The following is a 25,632-nucleotide window of genomic DNA, read 5'->3' as shown; positions in this document are numbered from 1 at the left end:
CTTTTTTATTATCTCATTTGACAGTCATAACTGAAAAAGAACACTCATAAATAAATCTAGGAATACACAACAATTACTTCCTTCAAATAGGTTGCTGTTTTACTTGTGGGACTTTCCAGTATGAAATATTGTCAAATTCCTGACATTTTAGTTAGCTCCAGCAAACGCGACACTCCTGGAAACCACTTCTTCTTTACCACTCTTAATTCATTACTTGCCAATGGCGGTACAGCACAACTACTGGTATAGGGTTGGTGGAGGCATTTCGGATGCTGGTATTGGTATCAGAACATCTCTAAACAGGAAATCTGAGTGTTATTCTAACCCCCCCCCCCCCCATTTATTTGATCATAATATAGATGATTGTCAACAAGGTCAGAAATGTTCAAATACACATAAGGGCATTAAAATTAAATTAATATTTTTCTTAAAGCTACATTTCTCAATTTATTTGACAAAAGAAGTTGGTAGACTCCCCTGGCACATATTCTCATCTTATAAACAAATTGTGATTATCTGATGAATCAGTTTAATATTCCCTATCTTTAATTTTTGTTTTGGTCTCCACCACCTCCGAAGGGAAATATTTGTCTCTTTAGCCATCAAATGCTTTACTAGGTTTACCAGTTTCTGTCTAACCAGATGTGTTTGCTTTATGCTACCAAGTAGTGGATAATGGGTTTTAGATCTTGTTTACGAAAAGACAACAGTAGCTGTGACTGGATTTAAGGTTGATGAGATCATAAAGCCTAAATCAAGAACCACATGAGATGCAATAATTAGACAGTTAAAAGGAATTTGTGACCCTCTGTGCATCCCTTTACAATTAATTTATATTTTAGATATAACAATTTGCTCCATTATTTATGATTAAACGTTGATTAAAGCTGCTGAATTTGAAACTGATTGTGCCATCCCAACCAAATAATTTTAAATATAGCTTAGCCTCACAAGTAACCTTACACAAAATAAGAATAATGACAGACAAATTCATTTTTAAAATATTTAAACAGAAGTATTTTTGTGTTCTGGCCATTGGTTTCATCAGTTATAATAAGACTATATGAGGCATAGCTCAAAATTCAGTCATATTCTAACAAGCAACTACAGTAGCAGCAGGTCAAAGTTGAAACAGGATGTGTATCTGTAAACTGTCACAATACGTTTGTCCTCAAACTGTCTGATGGCCTGACCATTCCTGTTACTTGCCCCTCTAGATGACTTTTAAGTGGTGTAACCATGTTTTGAGTTGTTAGCTATTCACCTGGTAAGTATGTTGTTATTCTCACAGACGGAACCAAATAACAAAAATAATAACCATTTTGTAACAGTATTCTGGCATTCCAATCAACACAACTGGAAGTACTGATGGGTGGAAAGCCTGGGGGTCATTATTACACTTGGTGTTGAATTAGGCAACCAGGTGAGGGAGTCAACTGCAGCACCCATGTCTGTTACACATTTTAATTTATAATGTTTCAACATAAATTCAGATCTATCAATTTAAATCAAGTAGTTTAAAACACAGCTTCACTGATGCTTTGATCTGTCCCTATGAGCACTCTCCTTCAGCATCCTTACTCCATCCTGTCGCTGCCATCTCCATTGATCTGCACCGCACAATCCTTGTTAAAAGGCTCCTTTGAGTGGGCTGTATCAAAGTGCTGGGTGCTCACCATGTACCTCCCCCGAGCATCCATCCCCAACGCTGGAACAAAGCAACGATCGAACTGGATTTCGTGACGCAAGTACGAGGTCCTCTTCTGACAGGAGTCGCCAGTTCCCTCTTGCAAAGCTGACAGAAAGACCACCAACTCAAAGTGGTTTGATGTGCCCTCACATAGTGCAGGGTAAAGGGGGCTCTGGCGATCCAACGGGTGGTAAAAGGTTAGTGGGAAGATAAAGAAGGGACAGGGCTTCTGCCCCAGATGATCCAAGAGGAAGTCCAGAGAAGTCTGGTGAAGGGCCTGACCTTCACGCTCCTCGTAGAGCACAGCACTCACCTTTACATCCACCAGAGGTTGCTGCAGTAGGTTGGTGGCTCGTAGCATGAGGCACATTTGGCCCTGGTGTTGGCCCACCACTGCCTGGGGGCTGAATTGGATGGCTCCTGCTCGCTTCTGCGGACGTGCAATCTTGGCTACAAATGCACCTGACAAACGACAGTGAGACATCGATATAATACGTTAATGAGATGTTTTGACCTTGACATTGTAAAAACTGTTTCTCATGCTGCTTCACAATGAATTGCAGAAAAAGAAATAAGGAGAAGTAAAACTACCAGGAACAAAGGGACAGACCACCAAATCTAACAAAAGTTTTTGTAATTTTTTTCCTGTGTTTGAAGTCATAAGGAAAAGACCTTTGTCGTGGAAATTTTGTCCTCACATAACATTTCTCTTTCAGCTACTCTCCAATTGAACTAATACCCTCTATGCAATTGTCAATATATAGATGAGTGTTTTTCAGCATGATCATTGCAGTGTTACTCTCTGAGGGACAAACAATTAAAACTAAACCAGGGGAAAAACAAGTGACCAGCAGGATGCGTTCAAGGAAAATCAGGTCTTTTATTAAAAAACTTACAATCTGCATGAAACAAAAAACACTCTTTACAGAACTAAAGAGGAAATAAGCCAACAGAGAACAATCAACTGAAAACAATCTCCAACAAACTCAAGATGAACCAGGACCACAAAAAGAGCACTAACAAAAGTAAATCAAAGAGTTCAAATGTGCACAAATACACCAACCAACTAAGGCACACTACTACACTGTTCACTCGCAGCTTGTTTGAGCAAGATACACGTTCCACCCTGCTGCTTGGCCCACTGGCAACATCTGAAGCTCTGCTCAGGGTTATCTGCCTCTCCCTGATTCTGGAGTGGCTTCAGCTGTGCCAGTGGAGGTGCAGGCAAAAGCACACATCTGGAGGAGATGAGAGAGAGAGAGAGAGAGAAAAAAACACAAACATAACACTCTTAAACACACAGGGTGAAGGGTTAGACTATGTATTCTATTTTTCCCCCACAATTAATGAAAACCTTTGCTTAATCACCCTTGAGAATCAGGTTTGTTCAAAAGGAATTGAACATTATGGGTTTTATCCTTGGGGTTTTTCCTGGTTGTTCAGTTCAGTTTGAGTAGATAGTTTGAAAAGTCTTTTAGCCTCATTTCTGCCAACATGAAGGGAGATTTTTGGCTTTTTGCCAGTAGGTCATGTATGACATGTCACCTCTGCTAATAGCTCTGTATACACTCAGTGTTATGGGGATCCTTATCGTTCAACATTTTCTCTTGTGATGGCCCACATTGGTCTTTGGGCAGAACTCAGCTTCATGCGACAAGTTCTGGGTGAGACCTGTTTTACTAATGATCAAGCTGATTTAATTATATTGATATAGTACATTTTATTATATTATAATATATTAAATAAATATATATATTAAATGTTTTACTTTTATATATTAAATAAAATATTTAAAAAAATTATTATTGTTAATGTTTCTCTCATTATTGTTTGTTATCGACACTGAGAGTGAGATGTGCAGAGCTCTGGGCGATCCTTTTGCGAAAAAGCTTCCTCTTAATAAATAGATCACAGACAATTTCAGTGTTTCATTTTTATTTTCAAATTTCCACCACAAGATGGTGTCAGAAGTGGGATTTGCAGATAATTATGCATGTCCTAAAGAAACTCCTTCAGCCTTATCCTCCCCTTAGCACTTGCTTTTATTGTTATTTAACTTTCATTATACATTCAAGTTTGTTATGTTCAACCTGATATAAGATATTGCACACTTTTAATATAATTTTGGGTCTGTCTATCTAGGGTTGGAGTCCCTATCTGTTGGGGTTTATAGTCCCTGTGGGTTTATAACCCAAAAACAGTTTTCAACTGCACGGGTGCATCCACCTACAAAGAGTTTACTAAGACCAGAATAAGGGTGATTACTATTTGCAAAAATAACATTGTGTGAAGTAAGACTTTAGTAAAAGTCGCGCTAGAGGCACAAACAAAAATTCTTTCTTTAAAAAAAAAAAAAGTGTTTTCTGGAGATTAGTCATATACAATTTAAAAATATATATATATATTTATTAATCATATTTATATATTTATAATATTTATATAAGAATGTGTTTTTTAGAAGAGAGAGAGATAAAGATGAGATGGCAGCAAAGGTTAATATGCGGATGGAAGAAGCATGAAACAGGGATAGAAAACAGGCAGAAACAACAAAATTAATAGCAGTGTCTCAGTGTTTAAAGCAGGATGACCCCAACCTCGACCAAGCCCCGCCAAGAAGGCTCTATCCGTCACTGCAGAGACTGGATGAGACTGTTGCTCCAGAGCAACCCTTCAACCTACCACAGGGTCAGCAGACAGCTGCAGCATGCACCATACCATCTACATCTAGTGTGTCATCGTCAGCCACACCCTCATCAACATCAGTCATACCAGCAACTTTGCTGAAAAACTGTTCAAACGAAAACCAGGAAAAAGAAGACCAGCTGCACATGGCAACACTGACAATGTTTCACGGACATGGCTTATGAGTGGGTAGAGGACGAGGCAGACGTGTGAACAACGATCCAGATGCATGTTTTAACTGTGGGGGAAAATGACATTGGTCTAGAGACTGTCGGAAGAAAAATATGCAAGCATATAACTGACTCCAGGTGGTGGCGAGGAAGAAGGAGGGTGAGCAGCATAGTCAGACTGGTAATTGCACTGATCAAGTACACACACACACCATAATTTAAGAAGCACCTTGCACATACACAAATACACAGAAAAAGTCTTCTTCACACTCACAGTCTGTAAAAATAAAGATGTAACATTTCATGGAAATTCTGGTGCCATATGTTACGTGTTTAAGACAGAAACATTTTCAGAGAAACCAAAAATGAGCAATTATGTGAATTTGTGGCATCAGGTCAAATTGTTAAAGAAAGATTTACAATGCCCTAATCTTGTCATGATAATGTACAGGAAAAATTAAAACAGTATATCCTGCTATCTGACTATAAATACATTTAATGGAATGGGGTGTAATGTGTGTTGGGAATTTGTTTCGTTTCAACACCCACTTGGATAAATGTGAAATGATTTTCTGATTTGAAGACACGTGACACTCACACATTTATAAGCCCTGACAGATATATGTGTATGGATGGAAGCTCTGCACATAAGCTGGGAATTTTTTACATGCTGATCTCATTCAGAAAGCACTTGAGGAACACATTTCACACAAACACAACATACATGAGATAAAGGAGAAGTTCGTTTTTTTTCAACCTGGTCCTTATTTCCAGCATATGGTATGAAGATCTACTCACCCATAAAGATTTGGAGTAACTTGGAGTCCTTCGGACACTTTTAGATCCACACGCGATTGCCGTATATCCATACAACGCAAGGGTTCGGGGCATACACAATAAAGCCTCTAAATAACGCATTATCTGCTGCGAAACTCTTTATTTAGTATGAATCGCCAGCACTAGTCCCCTGTGAGTCTCGCCAGCCTCGGAGCTAGCGTTAGCTTAGCGAACCGAGAGCGAGTTGTCTTCATGTTTAATCAACAAATGGTGTGCTAAGCTAACGCTAGCTCCGAGGCTGCTCATTAGCCCGCTGAAGTTAGCTAGCCTTTAACCAGGTGAATACACCCGAGCACCAGGACACAGCTGCTTTAAAAGAATACTGTACTGTAAAGCACCTGATAAGTATTCTGGCATGTTGCGCAAAACTAGCAGCAGCAAACTCCGTGTAAACAAAAACAGCTGATCGTCAGCTGGTCTGCGGCTGTGCGCCTCAGTGACGTCACCCAAGTGAAAGCGCGGGATGTAAACAAAGCAACTTGGACTCACAGGGGACTAGTGCTGCAGATTCATAGTAAATCAAGAGTTTCGCGGCACAAAATGCATTAATTAGAGGCTTATATATATGTATTGTGGATGCCCCAGTCACTTGCGTTGTATGGATATAGCTACGCCGATTGCGTGTGGATCTAAAAGCGTTCGAAGGACTCCAAGTTACTCCAAACCTTTATGGGTGAGTAGTTCTACATACCATATGCTGGAAATAAGGACCAGGTTGAAAAAAACCAAACTTCTCCTTTAAGGCAACTTACATTGCCCTGTACATGTGAGTGAAGGGAAAGATGAAGAGTTTGAGAAAAAAAGGGAAGTTGCAAAACAGAAAAGCTGATTTTAAAATTCATGTTTGGACAAAGCAGAGATGTGCTGTCTCAATTTCAAAACCACAACAGCAAAACTGAAAATCAAAATTTTTAAAGATTTGACATTTCACAAATCTCATGAATGGTATGTTCCTGATGCACTGTTTGATGTTGTTAAATCATGGCCACACATTTCCTTAGCCAAACACACAGTCAAATGGCAAGATTAAGGCCCTTGGGTTAAAAGTGTGTTGAAGCTTGTAATGGAAATTTTTACATTTGTGAATGTTTAATTGCATTAGCAGACATGTATGTGGAGGACTTACCAAATGGTTCACCAAATTGTTTATCTGAAAGGGCAACCTTAAGGTTTACGATGGTGGCTTAAGAGACTTGAGTTGTATGGCCTCGAGAAACCAAATCCTTATGGCTTCTCATGGTATCTCTGATTGGGATCAAACAACTGGGATCTCACAGGGGGGGTCATCCACAGAACATGTAAACAAATGGACAGGATGTCTCCTCCACTGAGTGAAACTACAGGAGGGTAATAAATACCTTTGCATGCTTAGTGGGAGGGGGCTGAGAGTTATAAGAACACAGATTCTCCTGTGTTCTTTGCTCATTTGTGCATGTCATTCAGGTGATGTGTACTGATGAGTCCATCTGCAGATGCTGAATTAAACTTTCAGAAAGAAGTGTTTGACTTTGTGCTTGTTTCACAGAAATTGCCACCACAAGCTGAAAACTGGGAACCTACTGCAGATCTAAATGTTCATCATAATTCCCTTGATGAAAGTGTGTATGCAGACAGAACAGTCACTCACACCAGATGAGTGTCAGGCATCTAAACATGGTGTTAATCAAGAATAGATAGATAGATAGAGTACTTTATTCATCCCCGGAGGGAAATTAAGTCGTCATAGCAGCTTGTGTATCGGAACACAACAAAACACAATGCAATAGAACAAAACAAAACATTTGAGGTAAAAATAACAAAAACAGAAACACAAGATGAATAGGCAGACAAGTAGTGCAGTGGCAATATGATGCTAATAGTAATGATGATATGATGGTAATGTTATTGTTAGACAGTATATAAGAATAGTAGTACAGTATATATTTATATATATATATATATAGTATACAATATAACATAATATATATTTATATAGACAGTAATTATACCAATATAATAGCAGTATATAGTAATAATGGCAGCAATAGTATATATAATAATAATAATAGTAGTAGTAGTAGTGATAATAATAATAATATAATAATAACATGTACACATGTATAAATATGTGTATATAGACTTGTAAATCCGAAGAATATACAGAGAATATACAGAGTATGATATAATATGATATGATATATAATATATAGTAGGTAATAAATATAAGTACTTGACTATACAATATACTGGCAGTGTAAGAATACGTGGACTGGATGTGCAAAAGACAATATTATTCTATAAAAAGGTCTGTAATATTAAAGTGGTTTAAATTAACACACGTAGTGTAGTGCAGGGTACATGGTGCAAAGGTGACAGGTATGTTAGTGCAGTTCTGTGATGGTGGCTCTGACAGAGGTAGATGAGTTGTAGAGTCTTATTGCGGTATACAGGAACGATTTCCTGTATCGCTCCTTAGAGCAGCGGGGTTGGATGAGTCTGTGGCTGAAGCTGCTCTTTAGCTTGTCCAGTGTTTTGTGGAGGGGGTGAGAGGGATTGTCCATGATTGCCAGCAGTTTTGCCAGCATCCTGTTCTCCACCACCTCCTCCATGGTGACAAGCTTAGAGCCAACCACAGACTCGGCTTTTCTGATGATTTTGTTCAGTCTGTTGGCGTCCTTTGCCTTGATGCCCGCACCCCAGGACACCACAGCAAAGAAGATGGTGCTCGCCACAACAGACTGATAGAACATCTGCAGCATCTTGTTGCAGACATTGAAGGACCCGAGCCTCCTCAGGAAGTAAAGCTGGCTCAGGCCCTTCTTGTAGACGGCCTCTGTGTGAGTGGACCAGTCCAGTTTATTATCCAGTGTGATACCCAGGTACTTGTATGCAGGTACCACCTCCACATCTGTCCCACCGATGCAGACAGGAGAGGGCACAGGCTTGTTCCTCCTGAAATCCACCACCATCTCCTTCGTCTTCTCCACATTGAGCTGCAGGCGGTTCTCCCCACACCACTTCACAAAGCGGTCGACCAGGTCCCTGTACTCCCCCCCTCCCCCCCGCCCTCAACACACCCCACAATGGCCGTGTCATCAGAGAACTTCTGCAGATGACACGACTCAGTGCAGTGCTTAAAGTCAGCAGTGTATGTGGTGAAGAGGAAGGGGGACAGTACAGTTCCCTGGGAGGCCCCGATGTTACTGATCAGACGATCAGACACACAGTTCTGTAATCTCACAAACTGCGGTCTGCCCGTCAGATAGTCATCGACCCAAGTGATGAGGGGAGCACTCACCCGCATGCCCTCCAGTTTGGCCTTCAGCAGTCTGGGCTGGATGGTGTTGAAGGCGCTGGAGAAATCAAAAAACATGATCCGGACTGAGGTGTTGGGTCTGTCCAGGGAGGAGTAGGCCTTCTGCAGCAGGTAGATGATTGCATCATCAACCCCAACATGGGGCTGATATGCAAACTGCAGGGGGTCTTGTGATGGGCACACCAGCGGTCTGAGGTGTGCCAATACCAGTCTCTCCATGACCTTCATGATATGAGAGGTCAGTGCCACCGGCCTGTAGTCCTGTAGTGCAGCAGGACGTCCTTTTTTGGGCACTGGGACCAGGCAGGATGTTTTCCAGAGCACTGGCACTCTCTGAAGGTGTAGGCTCAGGTTGAAGAGGTGCTGGAGGACTCCACAGAGCTGGCTGGAACATGCCTTCAGCACACGAGGGCTGATGCGGTCCGGTCCAGCAGCTTTCCTCTGTTTGAGCCTCTCCAGCTCTCTCCTCACCTGGCGGGCTGTGATGTGTAGTCCAGACTGGAGGGTAGGGGATGTCAGTGGTGGGTTTGAGGGTGGTGCAAAGAGGTGTGTGTTGCAGGAGGTGGTGGTGGTGGGGGACTGTGGGTGATGTGAGGATGTCCTGGGGGTGGGAGGTGTGAAAAAGTCTGTGGTGAAAGCCAGCGGAGGGGTGGGGGGAGATGGTGACGGGTGTGGTGTGGGGCAGAGGGTGATGGGGGGAGGTGGGGGGTTGTTGCTCTGAGAAGCAGTAGAGGCAGTGGAGGGTCCGCTGGGGGTGGGGGGGTTGTTGTTGAACCTATTGAAGAACGTGTTCAGCTCGTTCGCACGTCGTTCATTCCCAGTTGCTCCCTCACCTCTCTTCTGGAAGCCGGTGATCTCCCTCATCCCACTCCAGACGTCTCTGCTATTGTTGTCCTCCAGTTTGTGCTCCAGTTTTCTTCTGAAGTTGTCCTTGCTCTCCCTGATGCTGCGCTTTAGCTCCCTTTGTACCCGTTTGAGTTCTGCTCTGTCCCGTGATCTAAAGGCCCTCTTCTTCTCGTTGAGAAGGGCCTTCAGGTCGCTTGTTACCCACGGTTTGTTATTTGGGTAACAGCGGACCTCTTTAGTGGGGATGGTGTTGTCTATGCAGAACCCAATGTACTCAGAGACACAGTCAGTCATGCCATCAATGTCCTCACCATGTGGCTCATACAGAGCATCCCAGTCTGTGGCCTCCAGCGCTCCACGCAGTGTTTCCATGGCCTCAGGAGTCCATTTCCTCACTGTCCTCACTTTGACTGGGTGCCACTGGACCACAGGCTTGTATGATGGGGAGAGCAGGACTAGGTTGTGGTCTGATCTGCCTAGTGGTGGCAGGGCAGTGGAGCTGTATGCATCCTTAACATTTGCATACAGCAGGTCCAAAGTCTTATAGTCAGGGGTGGCACATTTTACAAACTGGAAGAATGTTGGGAGTGTGGATGAGAGGGAAGCATGGTTAAAGTCACCTGTGATGACGATGAAGGCCCCGGGGTGTTGTGTTTGTAATCCTGAAAAAGTGACGGTCTTCTTCAGTGAAATACACAATGCAACGGAGGAGTACAAAGCCGCTACACTGGCACTGCATTGAAACAGACCGTTGGTGGTGGTTGTATGACATGGTTGTATGACATTTGTTACAGGAGCATAGAGGCAGACAGAGTCCTGTCACCCACTTTTCATAAAAACTGGACCTGGTTGCAGCAGGTTTGCCTATGTATTTAAGAGTCATTGCTGCTGTTGATAAGGCTATTATGGCATCCAGAGATATTGTGGGTTATGCTCAGCTCAGCCGTTTGGTTGATCATTCTGTATCATTCACTTTACTTGAGCAGAAAACATCACTGTGAGAGTGGAGGGGCTCATGGAGCACCTCCAGCAGTGCAATGGGGATAATCAGTGCAGCTCAAAGCTTTTGGCTGGATACTTCCCTAGTTAAAAAGGCTACAGAGAGCTGCCACACAGAGAGAAACACATGGAGAAGACAAATAGGGAGACTGACCCACGGAGGATGCTCAGGTCTGTCTGTGTCTCTGACTACTCTCTTTGTCACAGACACAGACCTGAGCAGTGGCCTGAAAGCATGTGTTTGCTGTTGTTAACGCTTACTGCAAGTAATATCCCAGGATGCACCCCCTGCTTCTGAAGCATTGACCCAGTGTTTGTTAACTTTAACAGAGGAGGTAGTATTAAATCACACTCAAGCCACATGGAACACAACTACCTGCCTCACAGCAGCACAAGGGAGAACAACTACTGACATCATGTACTTCAACAAAACAGACTGCAGTCTCTTATGTCATCTGAAATGGTTTTCCGTGAAAACTCAACTGACTCTAGGTTATGTGGTAAAGCTGGTCGTAAACATCACAATACAACAACATCATCATATTGTATTTGCAGAGGTATGAATCTGACATGTTATAAGTGTACAAAGCCTTGACCTGGTAACTTTAAGAGACAAGGGAAATTTTGGGGAACATCATCATGTTTAAAATATGAAACATGTCAGTCTTATTGATGGAAACACTGCTTGCATGTCAGTTAATGTCAAACTCCCAAATACTTACAAACCTAAGTTGTAAAGTCCCCTCAAGGTTTTGGCACAGTTCAGGGTCATTATTGGGTTTGTGCAGATCAATATTACGGGTCCTTACCTCCCAACTTTGCTGAATGAGAAATGGGTCAATTGCAGTCCATAGACGAATATCATTATCATATTTATTTGGGGAGAAAATAGGACTCTTCCTGTGGTATGGAGTGACATATCTTGCAGATAATATTGATAATATCAATTAGGGCCTCTGATCGTGCACGTGTTAGTGCTATGGAGTGGCTGAATGAAAAATTTGGACCCAGGTGAGCTCTGTGATTTCAGATTCTAATTCCTATTTTTGCTATTTTGGCCCTTGGTATTTGTTTCTGCACTATGCTTTTGTGGTATCAAGGCACTCATATTTGAAATGGCTTGGCCCCACAGTTGGTCAGTATGTGCAACTACCACTGAACAATGCTAATAAACTGAAAACACACCTGACTAGGACGTAATTCCTGATTGAATTCCTCTCTTTGACAACATGGACAATGACTTGGAAGACACTGTTGCAAATTAATTTAATACTGATGATAAACAGATTATTTTACTGTGTTTCATACTTTTAGCTTTTCAATGAATATCAGGGGGCTTTTCCATACAAAAACAGCCTTAGCATATTTCAAGTCACAGTTTACAAAGTATTAACTCTTTTATTTTATTTTTCGCTTCTGATTGATGTGATTAAAATATCACTTTGCTTGCAAAGATTATTCGAATGTGTCTGCTTAATTTCACAAGGCAATCTTGATAATCTATTACAGGAAGTGTGATGGCCTCTGGCCATATGAGAGTCCTGGTTCTGTCCTGCTTGTGTATTTTCTTTCAGAGCCTCTGGTTACCTGGCTCCTACCTCGTCATTGGCTTCCCCTGCTGGGAGTCTATATAAACTGGCAGATTAAAAATGTCTCTCTCTCTCTCTCCCTCCTGAAAGGCTGGAGCCTTTCAGCTTCCACTTGGTTATTGTGTTTGGTTATGCTTGTGTTTAGTTACTTTTTGTTATGAATAATTTATGTTAATTTACACATGCATTTACACAACACTCAACACCCACACCTCATTACTGATCAAGCACATTATACTTTGCCTTATTTTGATTTAATGTTAATAAATCATTGTTTAATTAAATGTTTGTTGTGTGGACCTCCCTTTTTGTTGTGCTCTCAAACGAGCTGGGCATAACAGAAGGAAAATGTGTAATTTTTAGTTTAATTACACATTTTGGTTTTTAACTACTACTGTTAATAGCTCCTTATACACTCAGTGTCATGGGGATCCTTAGCAGAACTGAACCAAACTCAAGACGGTTTTTCTTATTATCCAGCTGATGAAATTCAGAACTTAGATCTGCTTAAAATTGCTTATGAATAAACAAAGGGAGAAGTATGTTGTGAAAATGTCATCCTCAATTAACCTTTCTCGTTTAGCTAGTATCACATACCTCTTTGGTACAAATTGTTCATTCCAGTAAACTCTTATCTTGTGCTCCATACCTCCCTAAGACATGTTGTCCAAGGTTGTTTCTATCAATCGGTAATAATGATCTGCTTTATTAGTGACACTCCGACAGTAGGCTATGCCAAGCTCTGGGTAAATCATTTTTCCAAAAGCTTCTTCTTAATAAATATACACAGACAGTTTCATTGTTTGAGTGATATTTGAATCATGATTTGAATTATCACATTATTCATTATTGTTGTAGCTGCTTCTGGAGGAGCTATTTATTTTGATTTAGAGACAATTAGAGACATTTTCCACTGGTTTCCAACATAGGGGTTACAAGATATATTTGAAGGGTTAAGTGATAATTGGGAGTGAAAAAAGGAAGAAATAAAACTTCTTCTACACAAATAATTACTGTTTTGTAGACAGATTGATATTGTGGAGTTGTCATGTCGTACATCTTTATACACAGTCTATGGTGAACCCTAGCTACACATTGTCAGGAGGCAAAAGTTTAGGAACTGGTATAATCTTTGACAATGTATTGTTTTTATTTTATTTTGTAGTCTTGATGACCACTCTTTACACTACAGTTTGCCATAAGCCCATACATTCACGCACACTCACACAGTGCATCTATTAACAGCACTTATTTTTGTTCTATGGGGCAATTTGGGGTTCACCACGGACACTTTGGCATGCAGATGGGAAGACTGGGGATTGAACTTCTGACCTTCTGTTTGGAGGACGACCGCTCTACCCCTCAGCCACTTGTGAAACAGTTTAGTAAGAAATATGCTTTGTAGACACTGTTCTGTGTGGTCACTGTGTGTATTGTGTTCCGTGTGCTGTGTTCACATGGATGGGTTAAAAGCAGAGGTCAAATTTCCCCATTCGCATGTAGTGCTGTGTGTGCATGATGTGGGATAATAAAGGAATCTTAATCTTAATATCACTATTACGGCTGATCATGAAGGCTACAAACAACACATAATGCAATTAACACTCTTAGGCTCTGCTGGTTTCTGTCCCCTCTTCAACTAATCTCCTCTTGAACCAATGCTGTGTGATTTTTTAAGGTCTACCCCCTGATGCTGGGTCAGAATGTGATTAGGTGCAGAGATGGATTGCATTTTTTCCCCAGTTTTTTTGTATTATGAATCTCTACTCAAAGTACTTTACAGTAAAAGTCACATTCACAGAGGACTTTTGTGTAACTTGTACATCCTATTCAAACATTGACGGTACAGTCATCAAGGGAAATTTGGGATTTAGTGTCTTGCCCAAAGACACTGCCATGTTGACTGGAGGAACTGGGGATTATACCACCAACCTTCTAATTACTGGACAAACACCTGGTGGATGACCACCTCTACCTTCTGATTCACAGCTGTGCCTCTTTTTCAGAGTGGTAACTAATGATTACATAACAAATAAATATTGCATAGAACTGTATATCTGAGTTCCACCTCTGCCAGCAAAAACATTATCAATGTTATGATCAATACTAATAAACCAATATAACAAAATCTATAATGAGTACACTTTGTTGCAAATACCTATATAGTTTTACTTATAGATTTGACTCAAGTTGTTCAGGGGCAGGACTTTTGCAGTGGGATACTGCAACTTTTATTTAATTAAAAGATCTGAGTAACTTTTCAACTGGTATTGGTTAGATTTAAGGTAAATTAAGGTTTGGTTGAAGTTAACACCACAAAAGATGTCTGGTTGGGGGTTGGCCTAAGACTGATGGAAGGGGAAACAGACAAAATATGAATTAAATTTCACACAACATACAACATAATACACAAAAATAACAACACTGACGTAGTTAAATGAAATATCCAGAAAAATGTATTTCTTTTTTAACTCAATATGATTGCCTTCAGTTTTCTTATGGTTCAATACACAGTTATTAATCTGATTAAAGATATGATTTTAGTAGGAGAGGTGTACCTGTGATGAATGCTTCCAACATGAGCCCCAACAGCATCTGAACAGCCAGCAATGCAATGGCACTGGGACAATCTCCACTGGGGAACATGGTGCCATAGCCAATGGTCAGCTGTGTCTCCAGGGAGAAGGAAAAGGCAGCAGTGAAGCTAGTAATGTGTTTCACACAAACTACATGCCCCTGGGGGGGGGCATCATGATCCTTTACTGCCAGGTCTCCATTGAGGTGGGCCAGCAGGTACCACAGACAGGCAAACAGCAGCCAGTGGGTGAGGAAGGAGGTGCAGAAGGCCAGCAGGACCCATCTCCACCGTAGACCCACCAATAATCCCCACAAGTCCTGCAGAGCCAGCAGCCAGGCTGTGCCTGATGCCTTGCACCATGAGCCTGAGGGACACTGAGGGGAACTAAGAGCACAGTGTCCATCTTTAGTGACCAGGCGCTGGCGAGGTGGAGAGGACAAGAGAGGAGAGGAAGAGGCTTTCCCATCCAAAACACTGCTGGTGGATTTGGTTGTCATGGTTACAGGTAGATGTCAAGCAGGATAGGTCAAAGTGAAGATTATCCTGAAATAAAAAGATGAAAGAACCAAACACATTTCACAACCAGTTTGAGGCATACAATTATCAGTTAATATCAGTATCATGTCCATCTCTTAGTCCAGTGCAGAGATACATCAGGAGGTAGAGCAGGTTGTCCACTAACCAGAGGATCAGAGGTTCTATCCCAGTCTCTGTGTGCGGAAGTGTTTTTAGGCAAGCTACTGAACCCCAAATTGTCCCAGACAGCTGGCACAAAGAATGAGAGCAGGACTGTCATCTCAAGAGCAAAATGGCTCTCAGCATCCTGCCCAAGGACACTTCAGAATGCATACGGTAGGTGCTGGGGATTGAACCACTGCTTTTCTGGTTAGTGGATTACTACAGGTACCCTTTTGCTTATTTTTGTGTTGCCTACAGATACAATTTTAATGATGGGAGATCTTCTACATCTATAGTCACTACCATTATCAGGTCAAAGTTTAAATTCATCCAAATTGGTTTATGATCAGATACCATTAGAGTTCCATTCAGTCTCAGCTGCACTTGGAGTGGACTCTAATGCGAAGTCCCAAATATTAACGTGCTATCTAGCTAAACTGCTAAAACTGCAGCATGACAGCATACTGATAATAGCATTCATCTCCACTCACTGGTGTACTCCAGCCGTCCAAAGAATTGGCATGAAATGTGCTAAACACATTCTGTAAGAATTGGCACGAATGCATAGTCACTTCATAGTGGGCTATGAACTCAAGCTTTCAGTCTTCAACAATGTGAGTTGCATTTTAAATATTACTAAAAGTAGTACATTAAATACACAGAAAACACAGAGTTTGTTCTGGTTGATCACAGTAGCTAGGCTAGTCCTGGCTGGTCCTGGACAAAGGCATGTTATTTATATCCATCTTTTCATTAAACCTTAGGTAAAACTCTGAACAATCACATTTCGTAAAATGCAAAACTGTTCCTTGGAATCTCAAGGTTAAGCTGTCTTTACAGTATCACTGTATATGAGGCACTCTGAGCACCAGATGTATGTGCAGGCCATCAGACAGCTAGAGTCCTGTCCTCTCCAGGGTTTCTATTTCTATGTCAATATTGTTGCCAAGAGATTAGAGCAGGTCCCAGCTGGAAATCTGTCTGAGGAACACAGCGACATGCAGAGTAGGAATGTGTCTTTCATCTGTGGGGTGCTTGAAACTTACTGCACCGCATAGCTCTCCACTCCTCATCTTCACCAATTACAATATACATTTACTAGCAGTTTATGCATGAACTCATTATGCACATGTAGCTATATAGTGTTTGCTGTGAAGTAAGCATAATACATGTATGAAAAGAAGATTCAGAGACATAAAACTCAACAAATCAAACTTTAGTGTGAGGGTATGAGGATTGTTGAAATTTTAGAAATTAATTTAAGTAATATTATCAGTATTATTATTTGGAAGATATATACTACAATTATTTATATTCAAATACCTGAGCACGGTATTTGAATGTATGTGCTATATAAGCTTAAATAATGTTGAGTAGGGTGGATGTAACATTGATTTCTAGGTAAGAAGTGTGACTTTTTGCTGAGGCTGAGGGAATCAGCAAGGTTGTGACATGTCATGGCAATCCATGTGGATTAATCTGAGTCAGTCTTGATTTGATCTCTGATACAGGCATGATAGTGCCAAGCATGGCAACATCTAAGCAACATCACTTCAGGAAGCTGCATTTAGTTTCTTTGTGTAAGTGCTCATCAGCAAGAATCACTTTTTAATTAAACAAATTATATACAAGATGTTAATGGATTAATTTAACAGGTGTTGACAGATGTTTCCCCAAGCTGCCAGTCTTAAATACGAAGCTATGCTAACCATGTCTAGACTCCAGCTATGTACTCAACACCCAGACAACTTATCTCATGCTGAGAAAAAAAGTGAATGTATATTTCTCAAAAACAAAAACATAATAATCTTTACTTCCAAATAAGTATTTCCTTTTTGGTTGTTAAAGGAGTTTCACTACACGAGTATTATGGCTGCAAGTTGCTTTAATGTTGCAAACTGGTGACAATGCAAGTTTAAAGTACTCCCACAATGGTGTTCTCTATAATACCAAGGCAATCTCTCCACTCTATTACATATTCCTTGTAGATAGGGAATGTTCCCCTGCTGTCAAGGTGTGTGGATATTCATAAGGTAGCCTGTACAAGCTGGTAATAACACTACGGCTGACCCCTCTTCTACTCGCCTGTAGTGGTACAGGTGCCAGAGCTGTCTGACACAGCAGCCAACATTAGGTCAAGAGGTGCTCCAAACGCAGGAGAGTAGAGACTCCATCCTTAGGAAGTCAAGGGGTGAAAGTTGACTTGTTTGCTTCCAGAGTCAACATATTGCCTCTTCTTCTCCGTGAAGGACAAGGGGGTATAGTTCAGAGACCTGGTTCAGCAGATGCCCCACGTATGGGAACTCCTGCTGTGGCTACAGTTTCAGTTTGAACCTGGCCCTTTGCTGCATGCCCCCCAGATCAACCTCTGGGATGAAATGTTTCTGGCACACTTGCGGCACCAGGGTCTGCTCTCTTTTTTTACCTGCTGCTGGGGGAGCATTTTTTCTTATCAATACATATTACAGACTTGATTTCTTCCCCAGGGTCGTTGTGTTTTATTGTATGCAGATCCAGGATCGCTGCTGCAGCCATATCATGGGTCGTGATGGTGGACTGTCAACGTGATGGTGGATCATGATCATGCTGGTAGATTGTGACCATGATGGTGGACCATGGATTGTGACTTTAGTGGATCATGATCATGGATGGTGATTTTGGTGGCAGTTGATCATGGACCGTGGGGGCACCTGATCATGGATTATGAATACAACTAGATTGCTCCCTTTATCCTTTTAGACATTTTCTTATGTACAAAAATGAATTGATGGTTAGCCAGACCATGCATATTTTTTTATGGTAAAGTCTACCACAATAATCTCATCTTCTAAACCCACAACATGTATCTTAGATCCAATTCCTAAGTTAGTTAAAGAAATTCTACCCCTAATTAATATAACTTTACTAAATACAATCTATCTATGTCCATTACAGAGACTAGAACAGTTAATTGTCATTAAAGAAACCGCCCTAAACTGGTTTAAATCCTATTTTTCAGATCGATTCCAATTTGTGCAAATAAATGATGAGTCATCTGTGCACACAAGTTAACCAAAGTGTTCAGCAGGGTTCTGTTTTCGGCTCAGTTTTATTCTCATTTTATATGCTTGCACTAGGAGAAATTATCAGGACACACTCAGACCAGAACAGAACAGTGTAACCAATTAACTAAACTTCAAGCATGTTTCAAGAACATAAAAACCTAGATGACTCGCAATTTTCTCTCATTAAACTCAGATAAAATAGAGGTTCTAATACTTGACCGAATGTTATCTAATGATATAGCTGCGCTATGACATTTGCCCTTGCTTCCAATGAAACAGTCCGGAATTTGGGAGTCATTTTTGATCCCAATTTGTCCTTTGATTCTCATGTAAAACAGATTTCAAGGACCGCCTTCTTCCACTTACGTAACTTCTCAAAAATTAGACATGTCCTTTTTCAAAAAGATGAAGAAAAAATAGTCCATGCCTTTGTCACATCCAGACTTGATTATTGTCATTCCTTATTATCAGGCTCCAGCAGTAAGTCGCTCAAGTCTATGCAGCTTGTCCAAAATGCTGCAGCACGTGTCCTGACAAGAACCACGATAAGAGATGACATATCTCCTGTATTAGCTTCACTACACTGGCTCCCGTTAAATCGAGAATAGAATTTAAAATTCTCCTCCTCACCTACAAGGTCTTTAATCGTGTGGCACCATCATACCTTAAAGCACTCATAGTACCACATCACCCTACTAGAGGACTGCGCTCCCGGAATTCAGGCTTACTTGTTGTCTCTAAAGTCTCAAAAGGTATAGTAGGAGCCAGAGCTATCAGGCTCCTCTCCTGCGGAATCATCTCCCAGTTTCAGTTCGGGTGGCAGACACCCTCCCTGTGTTTAAGAGTAGGCTTAAAGGGTCAGTGTGTAGAATTTGGTGACATTTAGTGGTGTAGCATGTTGTAGCTGAATACCCCTCACCTCCCCCTACCCATCCAAACATGAAGGAGAACCTGTGGTCACCTTTAGAACATATAGGAACTAAAAAGGTGTTTAGTTTGTTTTGTTGGGATAACTGTAAAACAAACATCCTCTCTGTAGAGAGATCCCTGCACACTGAACCTTTAAAACCCTCCTTTATGATAAAGCTTATAGTTAGAGTTGGTCCAGGCCTGTCTTAGACTTGCTCTTACTTATGCTGCTATAGGTCTAGAATGTCGAGGGACACATGGAGCTTCTTTTTCCTCTTCTCCCTCCTTATCAAAGAAATGAATGTCTCATCAATACATGTAACTAACTTGACTTCTTCCCCAGAGTCCCTATGCCTTAATGCTTGCAGAGCAAGGGCCGCGGCTGTGGCCACATCAAGGATTATGATGATGGTTCACTAATCAGAGATCGTGGTCATAAAGGCGAATCTGGTATCACGCGGGAATCAGATCGTAGCGGTAGACCATGATTGAAATGGCAGCTAATGGTGGATCCTGATTGCCTTAGTTAATTTAAACTTAATTTAATTTATTCATTCATTCATTCAGTCTTGTTTGTCATCAGTTCTGCTCATAACTCTGCAATCATTTCAGATCCAGTCACTCCCACCAGCTCACTTCTACTCGGCTGCTGCTCCAGTTTCTGCTTCACCTTCAAATCCAGGTCCAGAGCCTTTTTGATTCAGTGTGCCTGAATTTGATTCAGCCTTCGAGCTTCAGCCTTCCTCTTTTCTTAAGAAACACTCCAAGGTAGCTTAAATAATTTCCCTGCATACGGATTGAGCCAAATTGTAGGGAATTGCTGAGTAGGAGAAGCTGTCAGTGGCATGCTTCTCTGCTGAGGCATTTTCCGCTGAGTTAAGGAACGTTTTTGACCACACAGCTTCAGACCAATAAAAAGAAAGAGGATTGATTAACCTGCATCAGGGGAAATGACAGGTGACTGATTACTTAATTTGAATTCTGGACGATTGCCTAGATCTCCCTCTCTGTATGATGCCTTTTATCATGGCTTGTCTGAAAGGTTAAAAGATGGACTTGTTGCTAAACGAATTATCTATTCGTATTGATAATCGCATGAGAGAAGGAGAGAGAGATTCCAGTCCACAGTTTCCTGTACCTGTCTCATCTCACACCACTGAGCCAGACAACCATTTACGAACCCTGTCTGTGACAAATTCCAGTCACTCTGAGCCCATGCAGTTGGGAAGGACTCGTCTGTCCCTAGAGGAATGCCATCAGTGCCACCAGGAGAACTGCTGTTTGTATTGCGGCCAGAAGGGAAAGTTTATTGCCAACTGTCCAGTAAAAGAAAATTCAATTCAATTGAAAACAACTTTATTTGTCCCCGGAGGGAAATTCTAAAGCACAAAGAGCTTGTCAAAATATAAGTAAAAGGAAGAAAGAAAAGAAAGATGACATCAGTGCAATCTCCACGGACAGTTAATAATCAGTGCAGTCCAGTAATTTGGAGGGCACTGGTAGGTCAGGCCCTATTCCCTGAAATGTCCTCCAAATCACTCATTCATGCCAAGCTTTTACTGAATGGTAACGCACTTTGTGTGTAAGTTTTTATTGACAATAGTCATAGTCCAAGTCGAGTTGCAAGTAATTTTTGTTGAGTCAAGTCTGAAGTCATTAAAATCCTGACTCGAGTCCAAGTCATGTGACTCGAGTCCACAACTCAACTTTGTATATCTTGATGATATTCTAGTTATTTCCAGGAGCATGAGGGTCATGTAAGGAAGATTTTGCAGAGACTGTTGTGAAACTAATTCTTTGTGAACGCAGTGCAGTGTGAATTCTGTGTGTCTGAGGTTTCTTTTTTTAGGATTTGTGCTCAGGAAGGTAGGCATTCAAATGAACCCAGCCAAGGTGGAAATGGTCATGAACTGACCTCAGCCAACATCCTGCAAGCAACTGCAGCGCTTCCTGGGGTTTGCAAACTTCTACAGACGTTTCAACCAGAATTATACTCCAAGGCAGCTCTCCTCACTACCCTCACCTCTGTCAAGTGTAAGTTCTCCTGGTCCTTGGCTGCCGAAGCAGCGTTTCAGGAGCTCAAGTAACGCTTCACATCTGCTCCCAACACAAACCATCCTATCAAAATCCTGCAGGCCATCTATAACCTTTTCCAGTTCCTCATCAACCTTGTTCTCAAATATCTCTAGACTTTGTCACTGGTCTGCCCCCTTTTCAAGGTAACACAGTCATTTTACCACAGTCCAATAGTCTAACAGAATGGAAAAACCGGGATATAAAACAGCCTTGTGGTGTGCCGCCTCTTACGCCCCCTCCTCCTGGTCCAAGCAGTTGTGGGTTAAGTTTGCCCATAACACACTGCCCACCTCTGCAACTGGTCTGTCACCTTTCCACTGCTCTAGAGGGTATCAGCCCCCACTCTTTCCAGAACAGGACAATGAAGCCAGTGTGCCTTCTGTGCGTTCATCAGAGGATGCCACCATCTTGAGCAGTGACAAACACAGGTGTTTCACAGGTAAAAAGGTAGGGTGTGGCAAGCTGGTATGCCCTAAAGGAATATCCATGCACCATGACAGCAGGGGGATCATTCCCAACACATACAGAATATGTAACATAGTGGAGAGATAGTCTCTTCACTCAGATAACCTACATAACTGAGCATTTATACACCACTGATGATATGTTTTGGATGAAATGCAACTACTGCCTGGATTGTGTTCTTAAATTCAGTAAGTATTGCAATGTGTCTTCATTAGTATGGACTGATTATCTCGCAATTGCTCTCCATATGGAGGGCAGCAGAGAAATCGTGTAACTGTCCCCTTGCATGGAACCCATGCTCTCCAATATTTAATAATTCCAGGCAGATGATTGATGGCCATCCTATCCAGTTCTCCTTTTGGAGAGAAGAGAGTTTGCACACTTGGGGATATTTTTGGGGATGAGGGTTTGCGCTCATTCCAGGAATTATTGCAAATGATTGCTTCAAATCTCTCTGATATGTTTGAGTGTGCTGTCCCTCATTCGCCCATTACACTTTGTTTGGCTAAACACTGGTCAAAAAGCAAGTGCTTTTAGCTAGGCTCACTGCAGCAAAAAAAAATGATCACAGGGCGATGGTAACCACTCCACTCTCTCTCCCTTGAAGTAAAGGGTCTAACATATTTTGATACTGTGTACTTGGAGCTATCGACAGCCCATGTACATGGGGCAAGCAAGTCAATATGTGGAGTCTGATATCAGCAAAGCTCAAAAATCATTTCGTATGAAAATTTCATGAGGAGCTGTGGCCTGGACTGAGGGTGGGGGGTTGGTATAAGTGGGATTTTATTTTAATTTTTTTTCTTGTTGTGTTGGTTTTGTCTTGTTTGGTTATGTTTAGTTTTTGTGATTATGAACACTGTGGTTACTCATTTCAAGAATGTCCTCATTCCTTTCTTATTGGTATATGTCATGTATGTTATAAACAAAGTTCAATTCAATAAAAATTTGATATAAAAAGGTATTATAACTGTTAAGTGTTAACATTATAACTTATTGAAGTCAAACATGTATGTGACCTCAGGTCACTGTTGACAACCATCATCTTACCCAATAGAAACTAAATAAATACATAGTCAGTGACTGTTTTTCAGAAGACAAAAAATATGTATAGTATTATGTATAATGAGGTAAGTCCGACTTTGCAGATATGTTCATTTGCTTCCTCATTCAGTATTTATTTTTGCTAATGCAGGGTATTGCCACATGTGACAGGGACACAGACTAGTCTGTGGTGTGTGTAAACTACTTGTTACATTAAGGTCAAACCCTCATTACACAAGAGCTCTGTTATATCCTGTTTCTATATGCACAGTAGATTATATTTTTTGCAGAGTTCATGGAAATGCAGTCAGATCCAATGCTGACATAAATTCTGTATCACTGAGTTCTATTCGCCATTTTCAGCTTATACTATGATAACAATTCGAGAAATGTTTCCTAATTTTAAGTCTAAGTATTGATCATGGGATGCTTGAGGGAAATGTTCCTGTATTGTGTCTTTGCTCATTTACACATGTTTATTTTTGATGATTTTGTAAATACTTCCTTGCCTTTAATGAAGTCAAATTTGAATCTTTAATTTCAGCTTGATAATGATAATTACTTATATGTAATGATATTAGGATATTTTTCCTCACTGTGAGTTGTCAGATGACGATGCAAAGAAACACTTTGTGTAACTGTTCTGGGGAGCATGAAGCCCTTAAGGGCTGGTGTGCACTTTTCACATTAAACCATCGTGAACAAACAGTTACACATTAAGTTATACCAAGAATGCCTTCATGGCCATCTTGGGGTGCAGAGAGGTTTTTGTAACATTCAGTTTACTGCTGTTCACTTACTTCATTCCCTGTTAACGCCACTTAATGCCAAGTTTAGCATAAGAAATAAGTATTTACTTTAATCATTGCTGCTAACAAAGTCTATATAGTATATATTAATATAATCAATGTGATCTGAAACATGATTTTTCGTATTATGGATTCAACAAGTTACAAGAACCTTGGGCTGCTTCACAGACCCCCACCATTGATTTTATCACAGCTGATCACTCACACGTTGTCCTGGTTATCAGCATCAGCACACTGGATTGTGTACTCACCTGGATCTGCAGGCAGGGCTGCACAGGGGCCCTCCGACCTTTTCACCTAAGAGCTGATTTGAGGTCTGCCAAGCAGGCTAAAAGGCTGAGGCAGATGAAAAGAGTGCCACTAGTTCCTTGGAGGACAGTGTGAAAAATCCCAAAGCAGTCCTGAGCAGAAAATTATAAAGTGCCAACTCAGAGAAGTTTCCTTAGTGTAGGAGCTAGTGTGAGTGGAGTGCTCTCTGCACTCCTGATCTGCAGCCTTCAGTTCCAGGGTGAGGATGATTCAATTGGTCACATTACTCTGTATGGAGCCTATTAGTGTTCTGGAAAACCAGGGGGGGGGGGGGGGGGCTGCCCCCATACAAAACGTGAAAACAATATTAGGATAGAATTATAATGATATATAATATTTTAACAGGGGCTTTACCCCTATTAAAATATTATATATCACTTTTACTTTTAGAGGGGAGCACTCTGTTCTTGACAGCACACACACTAGTTAGTGCAAAGATAAAAGATAAAACAATTGTAATAAAAATTATTATATGTTGTATTACAAAAAATCCAGGCCTATGGTTAAAATAACTCTCTGCCAAAACACCAAGTCCACATTTCCAGTCTTCCTTTGATGAGCTTTGAGCTGGGTCAGATGCAGGAGTGAGGAAATGAACAGGGCCTACGTGCAGAGAAGCCACATAAAGAGAAGGATCTTAACAGTCCTTACTAATGGTAAAACCTGTGCAGGCAAGTGTGCTTTGTTCATCCTGCCACTTTCAGTAACAATATTCTTTTGTTGGGGGTAATGGATGCATCGCCGCAGGTGGTTGCGATGAATGGAGCATTCAGGACCATCTTTTCCTTCTGGCCTGATTTTATACAAATGCATTAGGTGTGGCCAGCTTACGGCCACATACGGCTCCCACCTGTCATTGAGTTTGCCCCTTTGGCGTATAGGCATATGGCATAATTGTTCTTGCTGCCTACTCACCCATTCCAATGTCTTGCTAGGCATGGCAGGTCCCACAGCTCCAGTCAGCATGTCTGTAGGAATCTGCAGGTTCTGGCCAGAGAGTGGACCAATGTATTTTTATATGCTTGGAATAGCCGAGGTAAGTAATCCACACACCTGTTTCTCCTCTTCCAGGGAGCTGAGGAGGTTCGGGAGGGTCTGATTCAACCTTCTGCATGCCCCATTTCCCATTGGATGGCAGGGAGTGGTACAGCTCTAAATTGGACACAGTTCTTTGATCAACCTTTATTCAAAGTTAGGGCCTTGGTCCGAGTTAAACAGTTCAGAACAGCCAAATGGCGGAATAACATTAGTCCAAAGGGCATGGGCTGTTGTTATAGCTGTTTGATCTAGACTGCCCATGCAAACTTTGATAACAAATCTTTCATTTAATTAAATTTTATTGTAATTGTATAGCACCAAATCATAATAAAAATTATCTCAAGGCACTTTACATAGAAGATCAAGAATAGATCAAACCCTGCGAGCTAGTTCAGGCAGCCAACTGGAGCTGCGCTGCTCCAATCATGTGACACGCATCATGTGACATGGCTCATTCTCCACAATCATTTATTATACACACCCACCTTATTAAGTTGCCTATTGAAGCAGAGAGAAATTTCCCATCAACCCCTTTGTTTTTACTGCTGCTGCAGTATCGCTACCAGTTGCTTCA

General features: G+C 41.3%; 1 protein-coding gene across 1 annotated transcript; it reads right to left on the bottom strand.

Annotated features, from left to right (window-relative positions):
* Nucleotides 1-24,259, bottom strand: kcnj13 (potassium inwardly rectifying channel subfamily J member 13). Its single transcript, XM_069534744.1, has 3 exons — nucleotides 23,963-24,259; nucleotides 14,667-15,229; nucleotides 1-2,152 (listed from the first exon to the last, which is right to left on the bottom strand). The coding sequence occupies exons 2-3, from the start codon at nucleotides 15,181-15,183 to the stop codon at nucleotides 1,578-1,580; spliced, it is 1,092 nt and encodes a 363-aa protein (XP_069390845.1). The 5' UTR covers nucleotides 15,184-15,229; nucleotides 23,963-24,259; the 3' UTR covers nucleotides 1-1,577.
* Between the last annotated feature and the right edge of the window lie 1,373 nt (nucleotides 24,260-25,632).

Source organism: Paralichthys olivaceus, chromosome 11 (assembly GCF_024713975.1).
Source record: "Paralichthys olivaceus isolate ysfri-2021 chromosome 11, ASM2471397v2, whole genome shotgun sequence".
In the NCBI taxonomy this organism is placed as follows: Eukaryota; Metazoa; Chordata; class Actinopteri; order Pleuronectiformes; family Paralichthyidae; genus Paralichthys; species Paralichthys olivaceus.
This window is presented reverse-complemented; position numbering and strand designations above follow the sequence as displayed.